The sequence below is a fragment of the Maniola jurtina genome, chromosome 27 (assembly GCF_905333055.1).
Source record: "Maniola jurtina chromosome 27, ilManJurt1.1, whole genome shotgun sequence".
NCBI lineage: Eukaryota > Metazoa > Arthropoda > Insecta > Lepidoptera > Nymphalidae > Maniola > Maniola jurtina.
In genome coordinates this window covers 6303748-6324347 of record NC_060055.1, presented here as the reverse complement: position 1 = coordinate 6324347, position 20600 = coordinate 6303748, and the positions used below count along the sequence as shown (strand labels likewise).

The following is a 20600-nucleotide window of genomic DNA, read 5'->3' as shown; positions in this document are numbered from 1 at the left end:
GAAACCTCACAAGGCCAAAATCCCACAGAATGTTAATTTTGGAAATTATTAAATTCCAGGTCATCAGCCAACCCAAGTCAGTGACAGAAGAGCCGAAGCCAGGAGTAGAAGCGCAGTTGAACAGCCATGTGCAGGCCTTGTGGAAGGAACAGATACCCATTTGTATTGAGGTTCGTAAAGTATTCTTCCTTTAATTTGTTTTTGGTTCCATCATAATATCGGTCTAATGGCTTGCCGTGTTCTATATAAAATGTTAGTTATACTTTTTAGGATGACACGGAACCCTTCTTGTGCGAATCCGACTCTCACTTGGCCGGATTTTTCATGATACCACCGAATATTCATCTAAAATCTTGTAGTCTGGATATTTTAAATTACTTTAAAGTTACTATTAGTAGTTTAAAATTACTAATTACTTTGATTTTCAACCCGCCTTATTTCGTGACATGCAGGTCCTCCTAGCGCCAGATTGCCAAGAGTGCTACGCCTCCCTCAGCCGGGTGGAGGAGGAAGCCATGTATGACAAGCTTCACTCGCAACAGAAGGCCCTCCTGCTCGAACGATGGACCATGCGGACTATTACTAACAAGTGAGTACTGAGTAGGGTCAGTCGCTCAGTGCGCTATGGAGTGAGTCGTGCTGAGTATCACTCTCAGGGAAACATCCAGAACGAGGAAATTCGCAGAAGGTAAAAAGCGACTGACATAGCAAGCTGAAGTGGGGATTGGCCGGTCATGTTTGTCGTAGAACCGACGGCCGATGGGGCAGACGTGTTCTGGAGTGGAGACCGCATACCGGTAAGTGGAGTGTAGGATGACCTCCAGCCCGCTGGACCGATGACCTGATAAAGGTGGTGGTGAGCGGGTGGATCAGGAAGACGGAGCACCGTGTTGGCGGGCTATATCCAGGAGTGGATGCTTACAGGCTGTTTGAATGGAATGAAGTAGGAACAACCATCTACCTCTCATGGCCCCACCAACCTCTCCTCTATCGAATTTTCAAGCTATGTACCCTGCCTGTTGCCACTTGAGCTTCGCAACTCGTTGAGCTATTTAGTTAAAAAAAAGAAGATAATCGAGTAACAAGTGTAAAGTAAAAATTTATAACACCCCCGACAAGTGAAGGTTACAGTAACTAGAAAAGAGCTGATAACTTTCAAACGGCTGAACCGATTTTCTTGGATAATAGCTAAGAACACTCTCGATCAAGCCACCTTTCGAACAAAAAAAAACTAAATTAAAATCGGTTCATTAGTTTAGGAGCTACGATGCCACACAGATACACAGATAAACACGTCAAACTTATAACACCCCTCTTTTTGGGTTTTTGGGTCAGGGGTTAAAAACATGGGAACCCGCCATCCCTTCGACGTTGTATGAACTCTGCTGATTTTTTTTTTATGGTGCTGTTTCTAGAAACCACGACTCCCCAGCTGCGATAACTGCCCACTGGCTGCTTAACGCGGTGCGCTCACAACTCCACTTCTCCCAGCTGTCGGCCTGGCGCGCTACCATCAAGACAAATGACGACAAACCAGCTGAAAGAAGGTATGTGTTTCTCTAAAAATTTTTTGGTCCCAGGTATAGAGTTCAACAGGGATTTCGTCTGTGTTGGCGTTTGATGGCGAGCGTGCGGTGCCTTTTTGCGATGCCAAGCCTTCCATATCTTCAAGGTTATTTGTATGAATTGAATTGATATTTTCCGTTCGAACCTACAAAAAACGTTAAAATACATTCAATTATATTTGATTTGAAAAACCAGAAAGATATTCAGTCAAACCAAACCTTTAATTAAGAGTTTAAGAGTTTCTTTAAAAGGGAATTAAGAGTTTCTTCTCAAAATATTTATATATGTAGTACTTCAAATCTATGGTTGACCGACTGTTTCCCTGTCTTTGGTTTTCATATAGTGATTTATCTAAGTTTATTTTTCTGTATATTTTGTTAGGAGAAAGCTGAGCCGCGAAACGTGCAACTTTAAGAAAATAGAAGCGAACTGCGACGATACGGACCTCGACGAGCGCAAACTGAACATCGTCTACTCCATCAAGATCCCCGGAGAGAGCTATAAGATGGCGGACTTCCCGCGACCTCCCACCGACCACCAGTTCCCCGTCACAGATATAGGGGACAACGTGTACCTTAAGGTGGTCCTGCAGGCTCTGCCGAGGTATGTACCCTGACATCCCAGTGGTCCATCAAGATGGAGGACTTCCCCCATCCCCTCCACACCGACCACCAGTTCTCCGTCACAGATATAGGGGACAACGTGTACCTTAAGGTGGTCCTGCAGGCTCTGCCGAGGTATGTACCCTGACATCCCAGTGGTCCATCAAGATGGAGGACTTCCCCCATCCCCTCCACACCGACCACCAGTTCTCCGTCACAGATATAGGGGACAATGTGTACCTTAAGGTGGTCCTGCAGGCTCTGCCGAGGTATGTACCCTGACATCCCAGTGGTCCATCAAGATGGAGGACTTCCCCCATCCCCTCCACACCGATAACCAGTTCTCCGTCACAGATATAGGGGACAACGTGTACCTTAAGGTGGTCCTGCAGGCTCTGCCGAGGTATGTACCCTGACATCCCAGTGGTCCATCAAGATGGAGGACTTCCCCCATCCCCTCCACACCGACCACCAGTTCTCCGTCACAGATATAGGGGACAACGTGTACCTTAAGGTGGTCCTGCAGGCTCTGCCGAGGTATGTACCCTGACATCCCAGTGGTCCATCAAGATGGAGGACTTCCCCCATCCCCTCCACACCGACCACCAGTTCTCCGTCACAGATATAGGGGACAACGTGTACCTTAAGGTGGTCCTGCAGGCTCTGCCGAGGTATGTACCCTGACATCCCAGTGGTCCATCAAGATGGAGGACTTCCCCCATCCCCTCCACACCGACCACCAGTTCTCCGTCACAGATATAGGGGACAACGTGTACCTTAAGGTGGTCCTGCAGGCTCTGCCGAGGTATGTACCCTGACATCCCAGTGGTCCATCAAGATGGAGGACTTCCCCCATCCCCTCCACACCGACCACCAGTTCTCCGTCACAGATATAGGGGACAACGTGTACCTTAAGGTGGTCCTGCAGGCTCTGCCGAGGTATGTACCCTGACATCCCAGTGGTCCATCAAGATGGAGGACTTCCCCCATCCCCTCCACACCGACCACCAGTTCTCCGTCACAGATATAGGGGACAACGTGTACCTTAAGGTGGTCCTGCAGGCTCTGCCGAGGTATGTACCCTGACATCCCAGTGGTCCATCAAGATGGAGGACTTCCCCCATCCCCTCCACACCGACCACCAGTTCTCCGTCACAGATATAGGGGACAACGTGTACCTTAAGGTGGTCCTGCAGGCTCTGCCGAGGTATGTACCCTGACATCCCAGTGGTCCATCAAGATGGAGGACTTCCCCCATCCCCTCCACACCGACCACCAGTTCTCCGTCACAGATATAGGGGACAACGTGTACCTTAAGGTGGTCCTGCAGGCTCTGCCGAGGTATGTACCCTGACATCCCAGTGGTCCATCAAGAAGGAGGACTTCCCCCATCCCCTCCACACCGACCACCAGTTCTCCGTCACAGATATAGGGGACAACGTGTACCTTAAGGTGGTCCTGCAGGCTCTGCCGAGGTATGTACCCTGACATCCCAGTGGTCCATCAAGATGGAGGACTTCCCCCATCCCCTCCACACCGACCACCAGTTCTCCGTCACAGATATAGGGGACAACGTGTACCTTAAGGTGGTCCTGCAGGCTCTGCCGAGGTATGTACCCTGACATCCCAGTGGTCTATCAAGATGGAGGACTTCCCCCATCCCCTCCACACCGACCACCAGTTCTCCGTCACAGATATAGGGGACAACGTGTACCTTAAGGTGGTCCTGCAGGCTCTGCCGAGGTATGTACCCTGACATCCCAGTGGTCTATCAAGATGGAGGACTTCCCCCATCCCCTCCACACCGACCACCAGTTCTCCGTCACAGATATAGGGGACAACGTGTACCTTAAGGTGGTCCTGCAGGCTCTGCCGAGGTATGTACCCTGACATCCCAGTGGTCTATCAAGATGGAGGACTTCCCCCATCCCCTCCACACCGACCACCAGTTCTCCGTCACAGATATAGGGGACAACGTGTACCTTAAGGTGGTCCTGCAGGCTCTGCCGAGGTATGTACCCTGACATCCCAGTGGTCTATCAAGATGGAGGACTTCCCCCATCCCCTCCACACCGACCACCAGTTCTCCGTCACAGATATAGGGGACAACGTGTACCTTAAGGTGGTCCTGCAGGCTCTGCCGAGGTATGTACCCTGACATCCCAGAGGTCCATCAAGATGGTGGACTTCCCCCATCCCCTCCACACCGACCACCAGTTCTCCGTCACAGATATAGGGGACAACGTGTACCTTAAGGTGGTCCTGCAGGCTCTGCCGAGGTATGTACCCTGACATCCCAGAGGTCCATCAAGATGGTGGACTTCCCTAGCTTCCGCACTGACCACCAGTTCCCCGTCACCATTATAGGGGATAACATGTATCTCAAGGTGGTTCAGCCGAGAGATACAGGCTCAGCCGAGGTAAGTACCCCCTCCCCCATATATTTTAACAGTTCTGTCCCAGAGATCCATCAAAATGGCGGCAAGAGTACAAGATGGCAGACTTCCGACTGACTACCAGTACTTTGTCGAGGTGTGTCCCCCACATTCATTTAAATCGCTCAGTTTTAACCCAGTGATCTATTTAAAACTGTGGTGTTTTACAAGATGGCGAAATTCTCGCTCCCCTCCACCATATCCAGTTCCCCGTTCAGCCCCATAATAAAATTCTTCTTGAGTAACTGTAGGTTCAACATATCATTGGCCACTTTTGCTTGAAAATGAAAGCCATTCAAAAGCTAAAGCAAGCAAAGTTTGCAACTAAGTTTCCTTTTTTTCCAGGCTGGACGATATCCCCATAGTCAAATGTACCTGCAAACGACGCGCCAGTAAGGAGATGCCGCCCAGCGCCGACGAGGAGCTGGTCGGCAAGCTGAATGATCTCACTCTGGGCCCACGGACCGCCAAGTACCCAGCCGACGCTATCAACTCCAATATAGGTGAGTTGTATTGGAGCAGAGGACGTGAGCTCAACCATAACACTAGGAAAATCTTCCTCCAGGTGTTATACCCCAGGACCCAGCTGGTCTAACATTTCAGAAGTTGTATGTAGTGGCTACATAATGAAATCTTCGTTTCGCGATCCAGGCTTCATAGTGGGTGAAGATACCTGTGGCGCCATCTAGTCTCTTCTTTGTAAGTTACTACGACACAACTGCGATCGTTTAGTGTCTCTATACGGAGAATGTCCGCATAGCTTCAGATGATGTCTCCATAGTCAAATGTATCTGCAAATGATGAGCCAATAAAAAGACAGTTCTAAATCTAGTTCCATGGTTTTCCACTGGGAGTATTATGGAAGTAATAGCGATGAATGACATTAAGACATGTCATTCTAGTTGAATTTAGAGATCTTAATAAAGCCACAAATCACTGCCAAACCTTGCTTTGCAAAAGTTTTGGAAGTACAAATAAAATATGATTGAAGAGGTGTTAAAATTAAAAAAAATATCTTTTTTTCAGGACCGAGCAACCGAAGACTATCAATCATATCGAACACAGGCACGACCGAATACGTTTATTCAATGGACAAAGAAAAGAAGATTCTCGACGACCGAATGCTAACCCCTTGCAGTGAAAGTGGAAAACATAAATGCAGTTGCGATGACGAATCCGACGACCGATCTCACAAACCCGACGAAAGATCTCACAAGCCAATCGACGCCAAGAAGTTAGACGATCGACGGATGAAAGAAATAGCCAAATACAAACGTCGTTTGCGGAAAGAGAGCAAGTTAAAAAAGCTATGTGACAGCACATCTTCAGAAGGCGACGGTTTGAAGGCAAAAGAAACGCATACTTCCATACCAATCTTACAAGCAGCTAGATTTGATAGATTTAGAGCCATAGGATGCTTCAGGAATCAAACGTACCTAACTTTACCGGCAAGTCGAATAGAAAGTAAATCACCGTTCACTGAAACTTTAACTTTACAACCAACAGAATTCAGAAGGACGAACACAGTTGCAACACAGACTGATGACATGGCTTGCAATTGTGGCAGTAGTATTGAATTGAAATGTTGGACGTGCAAAGAAAGGGGTATGGTTCGATCCGAAGGCAATTATAACCTCGCTTCTATTGAAAAGGGGAAAATAGAAAATAATGTAAAAGTCGTATTGGAAAATAAAGGAAATTCTTCGAGACTGCCAATGGGAAGTGGAGAGAATGCGATGAGAATAGATAATGGAGAGAATGGGACGAGAGTAGAAAATGGAGTCAACGCGACGCGACGGTGTGAAAGTGGGGAAAATCTGGTGAGAAGAGAAATGGAAAATGGGGAGAGTATAAAAAATAGGGAAAAAGATCAGAGACCGAGCGAAGGAATTATTGAAAATCAAGCGGGAATTGCAATGAAAAATATAGAAAACGGACCGAGTATAGAAAACGGGAAAGTTGCAATCGAGAATGGGGCGAGGAGGAAATGCGAGGACGACAGCAAACAGTTGAAAAAGCTAAAATGTGATAATAGCGTTAAAAAGTGTGATAATATAAGTTTAGATAATTCTAATAGTGATAAGTGTGAAATAATCAAGCGGCCCAAATTGAGACGTTTTCCGATTACCGACCGTATTGAGAAGGTGATAAGTGATAGATTCGCGCAAAACAACGACATCGAGCAGCTGAACTTACGGGACGATGATACGGTGTTCTCGACGCCCAAAATTGAAGTCAAAAGGCAGAAAACTTACTCCGTAGGAGAAGATTATGTGTTGTTTGAGAAATGTGATTATGGCACGTTCGATAAGTATGAGGTAGAGTCTCCAAGAGAGGATGTGGATGAAAAAGGGTTCAAGTTTCCGGACCAGAAGAAGGTGGGACTGGATAATCAAGTGCCTTCACCTACGGAAATGGATAGGTAAGTCTGGTTTTTAACATGTTTTATTGAAAATACTAGAAGATGCCCGCGGCTTCGCCCGCGTGGATTTCGGTTTTTTAAAATCCCGTGGGAACTCTTTGATTTTCCGGGATAAAAAGTAGCCTATGTGCTAATCCAGGATATTATCTATCTCCATTCCAAATGTAAGGCAAATCCATTCAGTAGTTATTCCGTGAAAGAGTAACAAACACACACACACACCCACACACACACCCACACACACACCCACCCACACAAACACACCCAAACACAAACTTTCGCCTTTATAATATTAGTGTGATTACAATAAAACTTAAATCTACTCTTATCTAATTACTATGGAAATCATGCCCGCGTGGAATACTGCCAAGAATACTGGCTGCATTTCCGCGCTGGACAGCTAGGCTGATCCGTTGCGCAAAAAATGAACCAGCCCACGTTTTTTTAATTGAAAACTTCTTTAGGCCCTTTGGGTGATTTTGCAATTGGTTAAAACGTCAAGGTCGCGTCACCGACATGCGAGTGCTAAAGTGATGTTTTTTATTTTTGTTTTTATTCAGATACATGTTGCCCTTGACTGCAATGAGCAATTTCATTTGGTGGTAAGTGATGATGCAGTCTAAGATGGAAGCGGGCTAACCTGGAAGGTGTATGGCAGTTTTTAATAAACACGTTTCCCCTTGGTTTTTACACGGCACAGCACTGGGACGCTAAATTGCTTGGCGGTACGGCTTTGCCGTCAGGGTGGTAATTAGCCACGGCCGAAGCCTCCCACCAGGGCGTTTATTTAGTTTAAAAAAAAGTTTAAAACCAACAATTAATTTGAAAATTCTCTGACAACTGACAGTTTTTTTAAGTAGGTCGCTTTTTTGTGTGATCTTTTTGTTTAATTTATCGACAGATTACAGATAGATTGATTATTATTAATCTAGGGCGTGAATCCCCAGATTTCGCTGGAGGTTCGATTCAGCCGCATCAATGGTGTTCCACAACAAGACCGGTCTGCCGCTGACTTCGAGCCCGGCTCCACTGCGCAGGGGAAACAACTGTTTCGATTTTGATGATTCTATTAACGGAGTTTCCGGCATTAAAAGGTGAGTGGTCTTCTTTCTTCTCTCTGGGCTGGTTTCCGCACTTAAAAGTTGCCGTCTGTTGTGCGCGCGTTGCCCCTTCCCGCCGAAGTGTTCACTCCAGCCATCCAAGCTCGCTCCAGAAGCCGAGTAGACCGCCCAGGTTGTCGAGGGCTTCATGGAGTGAGGTCGGGGATCCCAAATGGTGCTCTCGTAGTTCTGCCACGCTCGTGCACTCCAGGAGCACGTGCGTCGGTGTTTCATCGATCTCAATGCACGCCCTGCACAGAAGACTGTCGATGACACCTATAACGAAACGGTGTTTACATACATACAGTAACATATAGTATGGACTATGTTTTTTTCAGTGCATTATTCCACCCCATCTCCCCCCCGTCGCCGGTGCCCGCGTCCCCAGTCTCCCCCGCGAGACAAACTCCGCCGCCCAAGAAGTCCACACCTCACAACAAACTGCGTATCGGACCTAGCACTGGACTACTTGGTAAGATTTACTAAATCACATATAGATGGCGCTGTTGTCATTAACTTGCCATAAATATGTTAAAACTAGCCGATGCCCGCGACTTCGCCCGCGTGGATTTAGGTTTTTCGAAATCCCGTGGGAACTCTTTGATTTTCCGGGATAAAAAGTAGCCTATGTGCTAATCCAGGATATTATCTATCTCCATTCCAAATTTCAGCCAAATCCGTCCAGTAGTTTTTGCGTGAAGGAGTAACAAACATACACACACACACACACACACACATACACATACAAACTTTCGCCTTTATAATATTAGTGTGATATCTTGTACGACGGAACGGAACCCTTCATATGCAAGTCCAACTCGCACTTGACCGGTTTTTTCTATAACTATTCTTCTATCAATCTTACAGGTAGTTTTGAAGAGTCAGCTCTCAAGGGTCGTTTGGAACCCGTGGCGACTGTACACGGGTTCGCGGCGGAACTGGGCGCGTCGGGCGCTTTCTGCCCCCCGCATAGACGGCTACCCGTCACTGTGTTCTTCTACGCGCCGGGCGGTACCAATGCACCTTACATGGTGAGTGTCACCGCTAGGGGATGATGATCATGATGGTTTGACATTTTTCCTGTAAAAAACTGTCAAAATGTCAAAGAGTCGGCTCTTAAGGGTCGTTTGGAACCCGTTACGGGGCTGTGTAGACGGCTACCTGTCACTGTGTTCTTCTACGCGCCCGGCGTCACCAATGCACCTTACATGGTGAGGTTCATAGCCATAGAACCCTACTCGGGGTGCTCCACTGCTTGGGGTGCTGGAGCAGCCCATATATTTGAGTTTTCTCAATATCTCCGTTTTAAGGGTTGCGTATCTTAAAAGAAAGAAAGGATTCGTTATAGGATCACTTTTTTGTCTGTCTGTCTATCTGTCCGTCTGTCAAGAAAACCTATAGGGCACTTCCCGTTGACTTACAATCATGAAATTTACAGTTTCCTGAACGCTCCGTTATTGTGATTCAGATTTGCGTGTACTTTAACTTCCGATTAAGTTACCCGTGCTGCCATCTAGTGCGTGCGTCTTGCGTAATCAGGCTTGGGCATCCAATGATTGTTGATTGATTTCGTCATATGAGTTAGAAGCGACATCTGCTTGCGAATGTGGCGTCCGCCACTACGAAAGTCGGATCTAGTGCGTAAGCTACCATACAAATAGTTCCGAAAGTGTTTTCGCGACTCGGATCGGATGAGTGCGCAACCACCCTTACTGTCAGTATGTGTGCACTAGGTATGCACTATATAGGTCACTGTGCACTAGGCATGCACTATATAGGTAACTGTTACTGCGTGCACTAGGTATGCAGTATATAGGTCACTGCCACTAGGTATGCAGTATATAGATCACTGTCACTGTGTGCACTATGTGTGCACTAGGTAGGTCACTGTCTATATGAGTGCACTAGGTAGGTCACTGTCACTATGTGTGCACTAGGTATGCAGTACGCAGTATATAGGCGTTTGTCACCCGCAGGGGCACATCAACCTGGGCCCGCACGGGTACCGCGTGTCGCGCTCGGGCACCGTGCAGGTGTCGCTGTTCAACCCGCACGGCACGCTCGTCAAGATGTTCGTGGTGCTGTACGACCTCACCAGCATGCCGCCCGCCGCGCGCACCTTCCTGCGCCAGCGCACGCTGTACATGCCGGCGCGCGCCGAGCCCCCGCAGCCGCACCACATGCACAAGTGGCTCCGGTATCTCATACATTTGAGGTGAGTCATACAGATGTTCACACGCTCGCTTCGCTCGTGCCGGTGAGTGAGGTGACATCACATCAACATGGTGCTGTCTGTCATCAACTTGCAAATTTTGTTATTCATAATCAACCCACTACTGAGCACGGGTCTCTTCTCAGAATGAGAAGGGTTTAGGCCGTAGTCTGCCACGCTGGCCCAATGCGGATTGGCAGACTTCACACACCTTTGAGTACATGGTGAACTCTCAGACATGCAAGTTTCTTCACGATGTTTTCCTTCACGTTAAAGCAAGTGATATTTAATGGGTTAAAAACGCACATAACTGTAAAGTTAGGGTGCGTGCCCGGGATCGAACCCCCGACTTTTAACCACTAGGCTATCACAGCTTTATACTGGGTTGAAACTTCTCGTTCGATGGTGTGGAACCCTTAGTGTGCTAGTCCGACTCGCACTTGGCAGGTTTTTAATAGATTTCTTCTCTCATTACAGGTTTATGACCTCAAAGTCCGGAAAACTGTACCTGCACACTGACATTCGAATACTAGTATCCCGAAAGGCCGATCTAGACACCGCTACCGCACATTCCGCATTATTCCGCCCTATTCCGCCCAATCAGAGCAAAGATGACGCCACCGCGACATCATCCACCAATCAGGAGACAGAAAGGAAACCAGCCAATCAGAAGCCCGGGATTTCGACCAATCGCACGCCGAACCGAGTTTTCGGTGGATGTAGCGACTTTGACACGGAAATGAAGAATGAAATGCGCGAATTCGGTTATGAGAACCAAAATGGCGTCTCGTATGAACTGAGGAGTTTTACGTATGCGCCAGAGAACCCCAAATACTCCCCGCGATAGTATAGGAGAGGAGGGTGCGCGGTTTTAGTGCCTGGAGGTGTATGTCTTGATTTTACTTTGCGTTGAAAATATATGTATGTACTAATGAAAAGAATATATTTTTGGTTTTTTATATATCACTGTGTCTCATTTCTACCCAGACAGTTCTAAAATGAAAAAAGGTTGTATGTCCTTTTCCTTATTACATTGGTAAGATAGAGATGAGAATACTCAGTATAATGCATTTAAAAACCGGCCAAGTGTGAGTCAGACTCGTGCACTGAGTGTTCCGTATTCAGGTATATTTCCGACATTTTGCACGATAAATCAAAAACTATTATGCATAAAAATAAATAAAAATCTGTTTTGGAATGTACAGGAGAAGCCCTTTCATATGGTACAGTTATCTTTCTTTTAAAAATACTAATTATAATTATTTGTTCATGAACTCATTTTAATTTTTTTTAGGGTTCCATACCTCAAAAGGAAAAACGGAACCCTTATAGGATCACTTTGTTGTCTGTCTGTCCGTTCGGGAAAACCTATAGAGTACTTCCCGTTGACCTAGAATCATATTTGGCAGGTAATTAGATCTTATAGCACAAGTAAAGGAAAAAATTCGACAACCGTGAATTTGATGATTTGACGAATTTCATGATTCTAGGTCAACGGGAAGTACCCTGTAGGTTTTCTTGACAAACACGACAGACAGACAGTCTTAGAAGAAGACAAGAAGTAATTATGGACAAAGGAAACATCTGAAATATTAATAAACCATTTTATTTTCCAATGTAGGTATTCTATACATCCATTCACTCAGAATAAATACATTTATGGCTTCCACTTACAACTAGGAATAAATTAAATAAGTAATAAGTACTACTTAATAATTTAATTTACAATTTATCTTACAAATAAATACTTATGTATATAACACTTTTATAAGTTACATAATACCTAATAGCGACTAAAACCGAATGTACACCAATGAAATATAGACCTTATTGCTTGGAATTAAGGTTTTAAATACAAGAACAACAGATTCGTGCTGTCTCGCTCATACTTCGCGCGTACAAATCATGGCGCTTAGACGAAACCAATAGCGGACGGACGCGCGCTGTGATTGGCTGTGGTACTTTCGCGCCATTCAAAAATAAGTTTTCTGCGCAGGTACATTGGCGTTACTTATAAAAGTGGTAGTAAATAATTTTAAACTTTGTTGACAACGCAATAAGTGTAACAATATGGTATAGGTGGTATTTACAATTTTTGAAAAGCATCTATTTCATTTAGAAAATATAAAATAGATTTATCTAACAGTAATTATTATACTTTTTTATCATACAAAAAGATAAAATGAAAGGACTGATTGACTGATAAATATCAATAACCGTATACGATTTGTATATCATTCACCCAAGTTAAGTATACCTACCTACTCTAAAGAACGTTGGGTCTACAATTTGCATTTGAGTTTTTTTTAAAATCTTGATTGTAGACCTGTTTTCGGAAATTCTACACGATTAATGGTGGAGCGCTTTAGCTAGGTAATATATAAACACACTAGACGATGCCCGCGACTTCGTCCGCGTGGATTCAGGTTTTAAAGATCCCGTGGGAACTGTTTGATTTTCCGGGATAAAATGCCTATGTCGATTACAGGGACGCAAGCTACCTCGGTACCAAATTTCATACAAATCGGTTAAGTGGATGGGTCTTTAGGATTCCCGCGGGAACTCTTTGATTTTCCGGGATAAAAAGTAGCCTATGTCCGTCCCCGGGATATAAGCTAGCTCTGTACCAAATTTCGTCAGAATCGGTTACACTGTTGGGCCGTGAAAAGGTAGCAGACAGATAGACAGACAGACACACTTTCGCATTTATATTATTAGTATTAGTATGGATTGTAGACCCGTAAGTATTTTCGGAAATTCTACCCGACTAAAGGTGGAGCGCGTTAGCTAGGTAATATATAAACAGATTTTAACTGACATAACATTTTTCAGTTTCTAAAATTTTTTGTAGGTAGTTACAGAAAAATGCTATGCCTTCTAAGAAAGCTCAGAGCACATTATTGGGTCAGAGTCACTCAGCGAGCGGGATAGGGTTCCGTACCTACCCTAAGGGTAAAAACAGAGCCATATTAATGTCACTCTGCTGTCTGTCTGTCTGTCCGTTCTAAACAACTAAATGAGTATCAAACCTGAGATTTTGACGTTGAAATTTTAGAAAGTGATTAATTTCAAGTTTAAACTACTGTTAAGTTAACCTACAGTTATGATAAAGTTAGAAGCGGTCTGGTGGGATAGACTTGTGCGATTTTCTGGTGCCCCCTGTACGGTGAGTTGATGTGTTCCTCCAGTTCCGCCTCAACTTCCTGTGAACATATAAATATCATTTTCATTTGACCACCAGCCACTTGGATATGATAAAATTCAAAATATTTTTATTCAATTAGACTTACAAGTTCTTTTGAATCGTCAAAAGCATCTACCACTGGTTCGGAATGCCTTTCCTACCGAGAAGAACCAGCAAGAAACTCGGACTCCTACCGAGAAGAACTTGTAAAAGTATAATTGAATAAAAATATTTTGAATTTGAATTTGATATTGTAGGAGCTCGAACTAGGCATTCGCCTAGGATCCTACCTATAGGTAGGTATATCACCTACCTATAGTAAAATCTATATCAAGTCTATTAAGCCTTTAGGCTTAAAGTCTATTAAGTCTATATGGTTGATATTTATTACAAGCTGATGCCCACGACTTCGATTGCGTGGATAAGTTTTTTAAAAATTCCGTAGGAACTCTTTGATTTTCCGGGATAAAAAACCGGCCAAGTGCGAGTCAGACTCGCACGCTGAGGGATCCGTACTCGAGTATTTTTTTCCAACATTTTGCACGATAAATCAAAAACTATTATACATAAAAATAAATAAAAATCTCTTTTAGGATGTACAGGTAAAGCCCTTTCATAATATGATAAGATACCCCACTTGGTATAGTTATGATACTTTGACAATTGATACACATTTTTTTTAAATGATGTAACCATAAATTCGCAGTTTTCAGATTTATTCCTTTACTTGTGCTATAAGACCTACCTCTACCTGCCAAATTTCATGATTCAACGGGATTCTACGGGATTTTTTACGGGGGATTTCTGTCAACGGGAAGTACCCTATAGGTTTCTTGACAGACAGACAGACAACGAAGCAATCCTATAAGGGTTCCGTTTTTCCTTTAGGTACGGAAGCCTAAAAAAAACTTATAACATTATCTTTTGGGCCAGGGGTTAAAAAGTGGCGGATTTAGATAGAGAAACTTTTCGGATGATGATCGCTAAACTTGGTTACGAAGAATGCTGATGATGAAGGTAGGTTACCTCAGGCTCGATGCTCCTGGACCAGGGTCCCCAGCCGTGCTCTTCATCCTCATGATCGTAGTGGTGCTGATGCTGCGCGTGCTCGTAGTATATCACCTGGAACAATTAAGTCGTAGTAAGTGGAAATAAGTAATAAATAGTGGGATCCTTATCTAGATTTAATAGTGATTACCTACGCAAACAAATAATTACACAATAATAATATATGTATATAGCAATAGATATAAATGTAGACCTGTATATACTAAGTAGTTAGTTTTAAACATTTGTAAACTAACGATTTTATTATCTAACTAACACTGTACAAAACATAACATATGAACACACACACATGCAAAACACAATTGTGCTTACTAACAGAACTAACATAAAATAAATGTAAAAATTGTAGAATAAATAGCTAGATAGTTAACCTATTGTATAGATAGAAAACCTATTGTACATAAAGATAAGGAGTAAATAAAGGCTTAATAATAATAATAATAATAAGTGGAAATAAGTGGAAAAGTCGTAGCAAAAAGCTGTGATAGCCTAGTGGTTAGAACGTCCGCCTCCGAATCGGAGGTCGGGGGTTCGATTCCGGGCACGCACCACTAACTTTTCAGTTATGTGCGTTTTAAGCAATTAAATATCACTTGCTTTAACGGAGAAGGAAAACATCGTGAGGAAACCTGCATGCCTGAGAGTTCTCCATGTTCTCAAAGGTGTGTGAAGTCTGCCAATCCGCATTGGGCCAGCGTGGCAGACTACGGCCTTCTCACTCTGAGAAGAGACCCGTACTCAGTAGTGGGCCGGCAATGAGTTGATCATGATGAAATAGAAATACTTAGTCGTATATCTAGCGTTGGTATCTACTGTGTAATAACTGAGCTGTGGTAATATAGTGTTACTATTACGCTAAAATCATAACCCTTCCTTTTGGCTTTGTCGTAGTCGGGTAAAAAAACCGGCCAAGTGCGAGTCGGACTCGCGCACCGAGGGTTCCGTACTCGGGTATTTTTTTCGACATTATGCACGATAAATCAAAAACTATTATGCATAAAAATAAATGAAAATCTGTTTTAGAATGTACAGGCAAAGCCCACTTGGCATAGTTATCTTACTTTGAAAATTTAAACACATTTTTTTTTTTTTTAATGATCTAACCACAAATTCACGGTTTTCGGATTTATTGCTTTACTTGTGCTATAAGACCTACCTGCCTGCCAAATTTCATGATTCTTGGTCAACGGGAAGTACCCTACAGGTTTCTTGACAGACACGACGTACGGACGGACGGACGGACAGACAACAAAGTGATCCTATAAGGGTTCCGGTTTTTCCTTTTGAGGTACGGAACCTTAAAAACATTACAGACCTACAAATTATGGCAGATTTTAAACAACAAAAGTCAGAAGCGCATTGTACGAGTAACTTGCAAGTTAAATCGTGTTATTAAGGCCGACGTACACGTAAGGTCACCAGTGAAAGTGACCCGCGCGTCGCGGCCGGATTCTTTTACATTTACATCTTTGGATGGCACCTGACGATTATAGCTACTTTTTATTATAAAACTGCTATGAAAATTAATCATACTTAGCATTTATTTTTTTAACCGACTTTCAAAAAAGCTTTCGATTTGGCCTATTTTATATCCGTACCTCAAAAAGAAAAACGGAACCCTTATAGGATTACTTTGTTGTCTGTCTGTCCGTCTGTCCGTCTGTCCGTCCGCGGCTGTCCGTTTGTCGTGTAGGTGTATCAAGAAAACCTATAGGGTACTTCCCGTTGACCTAGAATCATTAAATTAGGCAGATAAGTTGCTCTTAGGCATATATAGCACGAGGAAAGAAAAAAAACGAAAACCGTGAATTTGTGGTTATTTATTGAGAATTTTATGTGCAATGTTTTACTAACGAATTTCCGCAATCAATTTTAGACTTGCCTTTTACACAAGTTTCAAAAAAACCATTGCAGAAAATTTAACTCATACTGGAGTAGGATGACTGTAGGGTTTATTTATTATAATACTAGCTGATGCTCGCGACTTCGTCCGCGTGGATTTAGTTTTTTTTTTTTAAAATCCCGTAGGAAGTCTTTGCTTTTCTGGGATAAAAAGTTGTCGAGGCGTAAGCTACCTCTGTACCAAATTTCATATAAATCGGTTAAACTGATAGACGCTTAAGAATCCCGTAGGAACTCTTTGATTTTCCGGGATAAAAAGTAGCTTATGCCCGTCCCCAGGATGTAAGCTGTACTAAATTTCATTAAAGTGAGAACGTAGCAGACAGACAGACAGACAGACATACAGATACACTTTCGTATAATACTAGGCGATGCTCGCGACTTCGTCCGCGTGGATTTAGGTCACTCAAAATCCCGATCGAGTGGGATGTCAAAATTAGCTTATTATACAATCGAAGATTATGTAAATTTCAAAAAAGCTTGGATTTGACTCGCTCCAGCAATACACGGCTGCAATTGCTTGTATTCAGTATGGCATATTATTGTAAATTGAATACTTGAAAAAAGAGTAACTGCCGAGTTTCTTGCTGGTTCTTCTCGGTAGGAACGGCATTCCGAACCAGTGGTAGATTATTTTGACGATTCAAAAGCACTTGTAAAAGTTTAATTGAATAAAAATATTTTGCATTTTGAATTTTTTGAATTTTTACTTTTAACTTTAATTCAAGAGTGCATGCGGTTCCATGTCACAGAATTTTGCAAGAAAAATCGCGCGGTGAAAATCCGCAGTGCGTGCTTACCCTATCAGTGTTAGGTAATACCTACTTTCTTTAGCAGTTAAACACTAAAGCTACCATAGGTCAAGGACCAAGCATAGACATGCCAATCAATCTGTAAAATACTTGTTATCGAATAAGTAGGCAAATGTTTAATGTATGAGCTACATTATATATGTATGACGCTTTCTCCCCATTCATACGAGCGTATATTCCGTGTCGTACAGACAGACAAAGTGACATGGTTCCCTTGAGACATGCCCGTGACCCGACACCTTACGCACATAATACTTAGTACTTGGTTCTACCTCGTTGATCTGTAGCTGTAGCATCTAAATCTATTTTACCTCCACTTGGTCGTAAAATGTTACTTTACAAAAGAAAGGATTTCATTGTAGAGGACTGTAATCGGGCCTTTACTGGCCGCATTTCCACGAGGACTGTAATGGAAATTGCTGGACAGTTTCGTACCCACTTTCATACTAACTTTTTTGATATTTTTAGGGTTCCGTACCTCAAGAGGAAAACGGAACCCTTATAGGATCACTTGGTTGGCCGTCTGTCTGTCTGTCTGTCTGTCCATTCCTCCGTCCGTCCGTCATGGCTGTCAAGAACCCCTGTGCAAAGTTTCAGCTTTTCTAAATTCCTAAGACCAAGGGTTTGCGCTAGGCGTTGTTGAATCAGTCAGTCAGTAATTTTCTTTTTAACCCCCGACCCAAAAAGAGGCGTGTTATAAGTTTGACGTGTGTATCTGAGTATCTGTCTGTGGCATCGTAGCTCCTAAACTAATGAACCGATTTTAATTTAGTTTTTTTTTGTTTGAAAGGTAGCTTGATCGAGAGTGTTCTTAGCTATAATCCAAGAAAATCGGTTCAGTCGTTTGAAAGTTATCAGCTCTTTTCTAGTTATTGTAACCTTCACTTGTCGGGGGTGTTGTAAATTTTTAATTTACGTTTATTATTGTGTCTATCTGTGATATAACCAAACTTTGACTTCGACGTTGGTCCTCAAACGAGGTTGAGCAGGAAGACTTATCAGATATCTAGGTAGATTTCACCCAGGCCGACACTTTAGCATAACTTAAGTATAAATCGCCATGTACGAGTAGCTAGGTATATCAAACCGGTAACATAAAGAAAGCTGTTCGACCCGTTCGCAATAATTACTTTTACGGAAATTGTTGTCAAAACTATTGGAATCGGAGTTTGTGTAAAACACAATACGTAACTTTTTAACCCCCCACCCAAAAAGAGGGGTGTTATAAGTTTGACGTGTGTATCTGTCTGTGGCATCGTAGCTCCGAAACTAATGAACCGATTTTAATTTAGTTTTTTTTGTTTGAAAGGTGGCTTGATCGAGAGTGTTCTTAGCTATAATCCAAGAAAATCGGTTCGGCCGTTTGAAAGTTCAGCTTCTTTGCTCTTTTCTAGTTACTGTAACCTTGACTTGTCGGGGGTGTTATACATTTTTAATTTACACTTGTAACCAACACATGTTACATTCGTATTATATGGCGTATGAAATTTTGACGGCTTCCCAGGCGCAGTGGCGTTGTGGTCTTATTTGTTGGAGGTCCCAGGTTCGATTTCCGGCAGGAGTTTGGAACTTTATAGTTTCTAAATTTGTGGTCTGGTCTGGTGGGAGGCTTCGGCCGTGACTAGTTACCACCCTACTGACAAAGCCGTACGATACCGCGTGGAAACTAAAGGATGTATGGGTTTAATACTCATAACAGCCCACTGGCTGGGGCTATGCCCACTAAAGAAACACCTTTTCGTTATAGGTGTCACCGACAGTCCTCTGTGCAGGGCCTGCGTGGAGGTCGAAGAAACACCGACGCACGTGCTCCTAGAGTGCGCGCGCGTGGCAGAACAACGAGAGCGCCATTTGGGATCCCCAACCTCACTTCATGAAGCCCTCGGCAACCTGGGCGGTCTACTCAGCTTCTGGAGCGAGCTTGGATGGCTGGAGTGAAGACTTCGGCGGGGAGGGGCAACGCACGCACAACAGACGGAAACGTTTAAGTGCGGAAACCAGCGCAGAGAGAAGAAAGTAAAGAAGCACTCCAATATATAGTCTCAATAGCTCAACCGGTAAAGGAGTGGACTGAAAACCGAAAGGTCGGCGGTTCAATCCCCGCCCGTTGCACTATTGTCGTACCTACTCCTAGCACAAGCCTGACGCTTAGTTGGAGAGGAAAGGGGAGTATTAGTCATTTAACATGGCTAATATTCTTTTAAAAAAAAATGTTGTAATCAGAATCAGTGGGTTCTTACCATTCTGTGTTGTGTTCCTTTTTTTTCTCTTTCGTCTGGCTTTACACTGATTAGCCAATGTCAAGTTTGTAGTTAATTATAAATTAGTGAAACTATGTGTATAAGTATGGACTTCGTCTGTACCGGCGCCCGCCGACATACACGCGGCGCCCCTCTAGAGCGCTTCCCAGTCAGTTCCACCACCAATAAACACCAGCAGAACACAAAAACCGACCACTTCTAACAAAAAAACACTCCAAAAAGGCACAACACGCGCGCCAGCAAACGCCACCACAGACGAAGTCGTTGTGTTCCTTTACATGTGTTTTTTGTGTGCAATAAAGTCTTTCTATCTATCTATTGTTTAAATAGGTATACTTAACTCAGAAATTACTTAGCAATTATAACTGGGTGACACTGACACCCTGATCAAATGAGCGCATTCGCTCTCGTCAAATAGAAATCAGCGCGAAACAAACACTCTTATGTTTGTATATCTATAGGAATTACTGCAGAATGAGGTTAAGAGGGGTCTCTCCGTCACTCGCTCCATACAAACGTAGTTCGTCTCTCGTTGGAATACTAACCAATCATACTCAATGGAATTTTGTAGAAACGTTCCGGGAACTAATATCTATGCCTGTGGTTTTCCAGAATCCAAATCTCCGTTAAAATATTCGGTTTCAAAGTTACACGGTCTTAAAAATTCACATACTAATCTTTGAGCCCCTGTCTTTTTAAAACTACATATTTTTAGAAGAAACTAAAACACCACTGGCACAAATATTAGTTTCTAGAAATGTCTGCAAAATTTCATGGACTTTGGTTGCTTAATATTCAAATGAAATTGGGACTACGATTGTATGGAGTAAGTGACGGAGAGAGCCCTGTTAACGTACTTGTGAATACATTCGACACTTAGGTGTTTATCTTTGAATTATGGATGCTGTAAAATCTGAAAGTAGGATTATTAAATGTTGACTGTTGTACCTACGAGTATTTAGGTAAATATAATATGTATTATACAAAAGGAAAATCATCAGCTTTTTCCATTTACCCGACTGCGGCAAAGTCATAA

The 20600-nt window shown here is 43.4% G+C and overlaps 2 protein-coding genes across 3 annotated transcripts in view; one reads left to right on the top strand and one right to left on the bottom strand.

Annotated features, from left to right (window-relative positions):
* The window catches only part of LOC123879001 (protein FAM214A), a 75278-nt gene extending 63978 nt beyond the window's left edge, over positions 1-11300 (top strand). The window contains exons 3-14 of one of the 2 annotated variants that reach the window (XM_045926457.1): positions 60-170; positions 453-589; positions 1416-1547; positions 1948-2169; positions 4949-5106; positions 5630-6401; positions 6435-7025; positions 7973-8119; positions 8464-8597; positions 8993-9156; positions 10102-10340; positions 10815-11300. In XM_045926457.1, the coding sequence (XP_045782413.1) occupies positions 60-170; positions 453-589; positions 1416-1547; positions 1948-2169; positions 4949-5106; positions 5630-6401; positions 6435-7025; positions 7973-8119; positions 8464-8597; positions 8993-9156; positions 10102-10340; positions 10815-11184 (3177 nt within the window). In that variant the 3' untranslated portion in view covers positions 11185-11300. Of the gene's footprint in view, positions 1-59; positions 171-452; positions 590-1415; positions 1548-1947; positions 2170-4948; positions 5107-5629; positions 7026-7972; positions 8120-8463; positions 8598-8992; positions 9157-10101; positions 10341-10814 lie in introns of both variants that reach the window. The other variant, XM_045926456.1, reaches the window with a different exon arrangement.
* A 1704-nt stretch (positions 11301-13004) lies between these two features.
* Positions 13005-20600, bottom strand: part of LOC123879013 — a 36949-nt gene continuing 29353 nt past the window's right edge. The window contains exons 6-7 of the mRNA XM_045926478.1: positions 14548-14643; positions 13005-13540 (exon numbers count right to left, since the gene is read on the bottom strand). Coding sequence (XP_045782434.1) covers positions 13439-13540; positions 14548-14643 — 198 coding nt within the window. The 3' untranslated portion in view covers positions 13005-13438. The remainder of the gene's footprint in view (positions 13541-14547; positions 14644-20600) is intronic.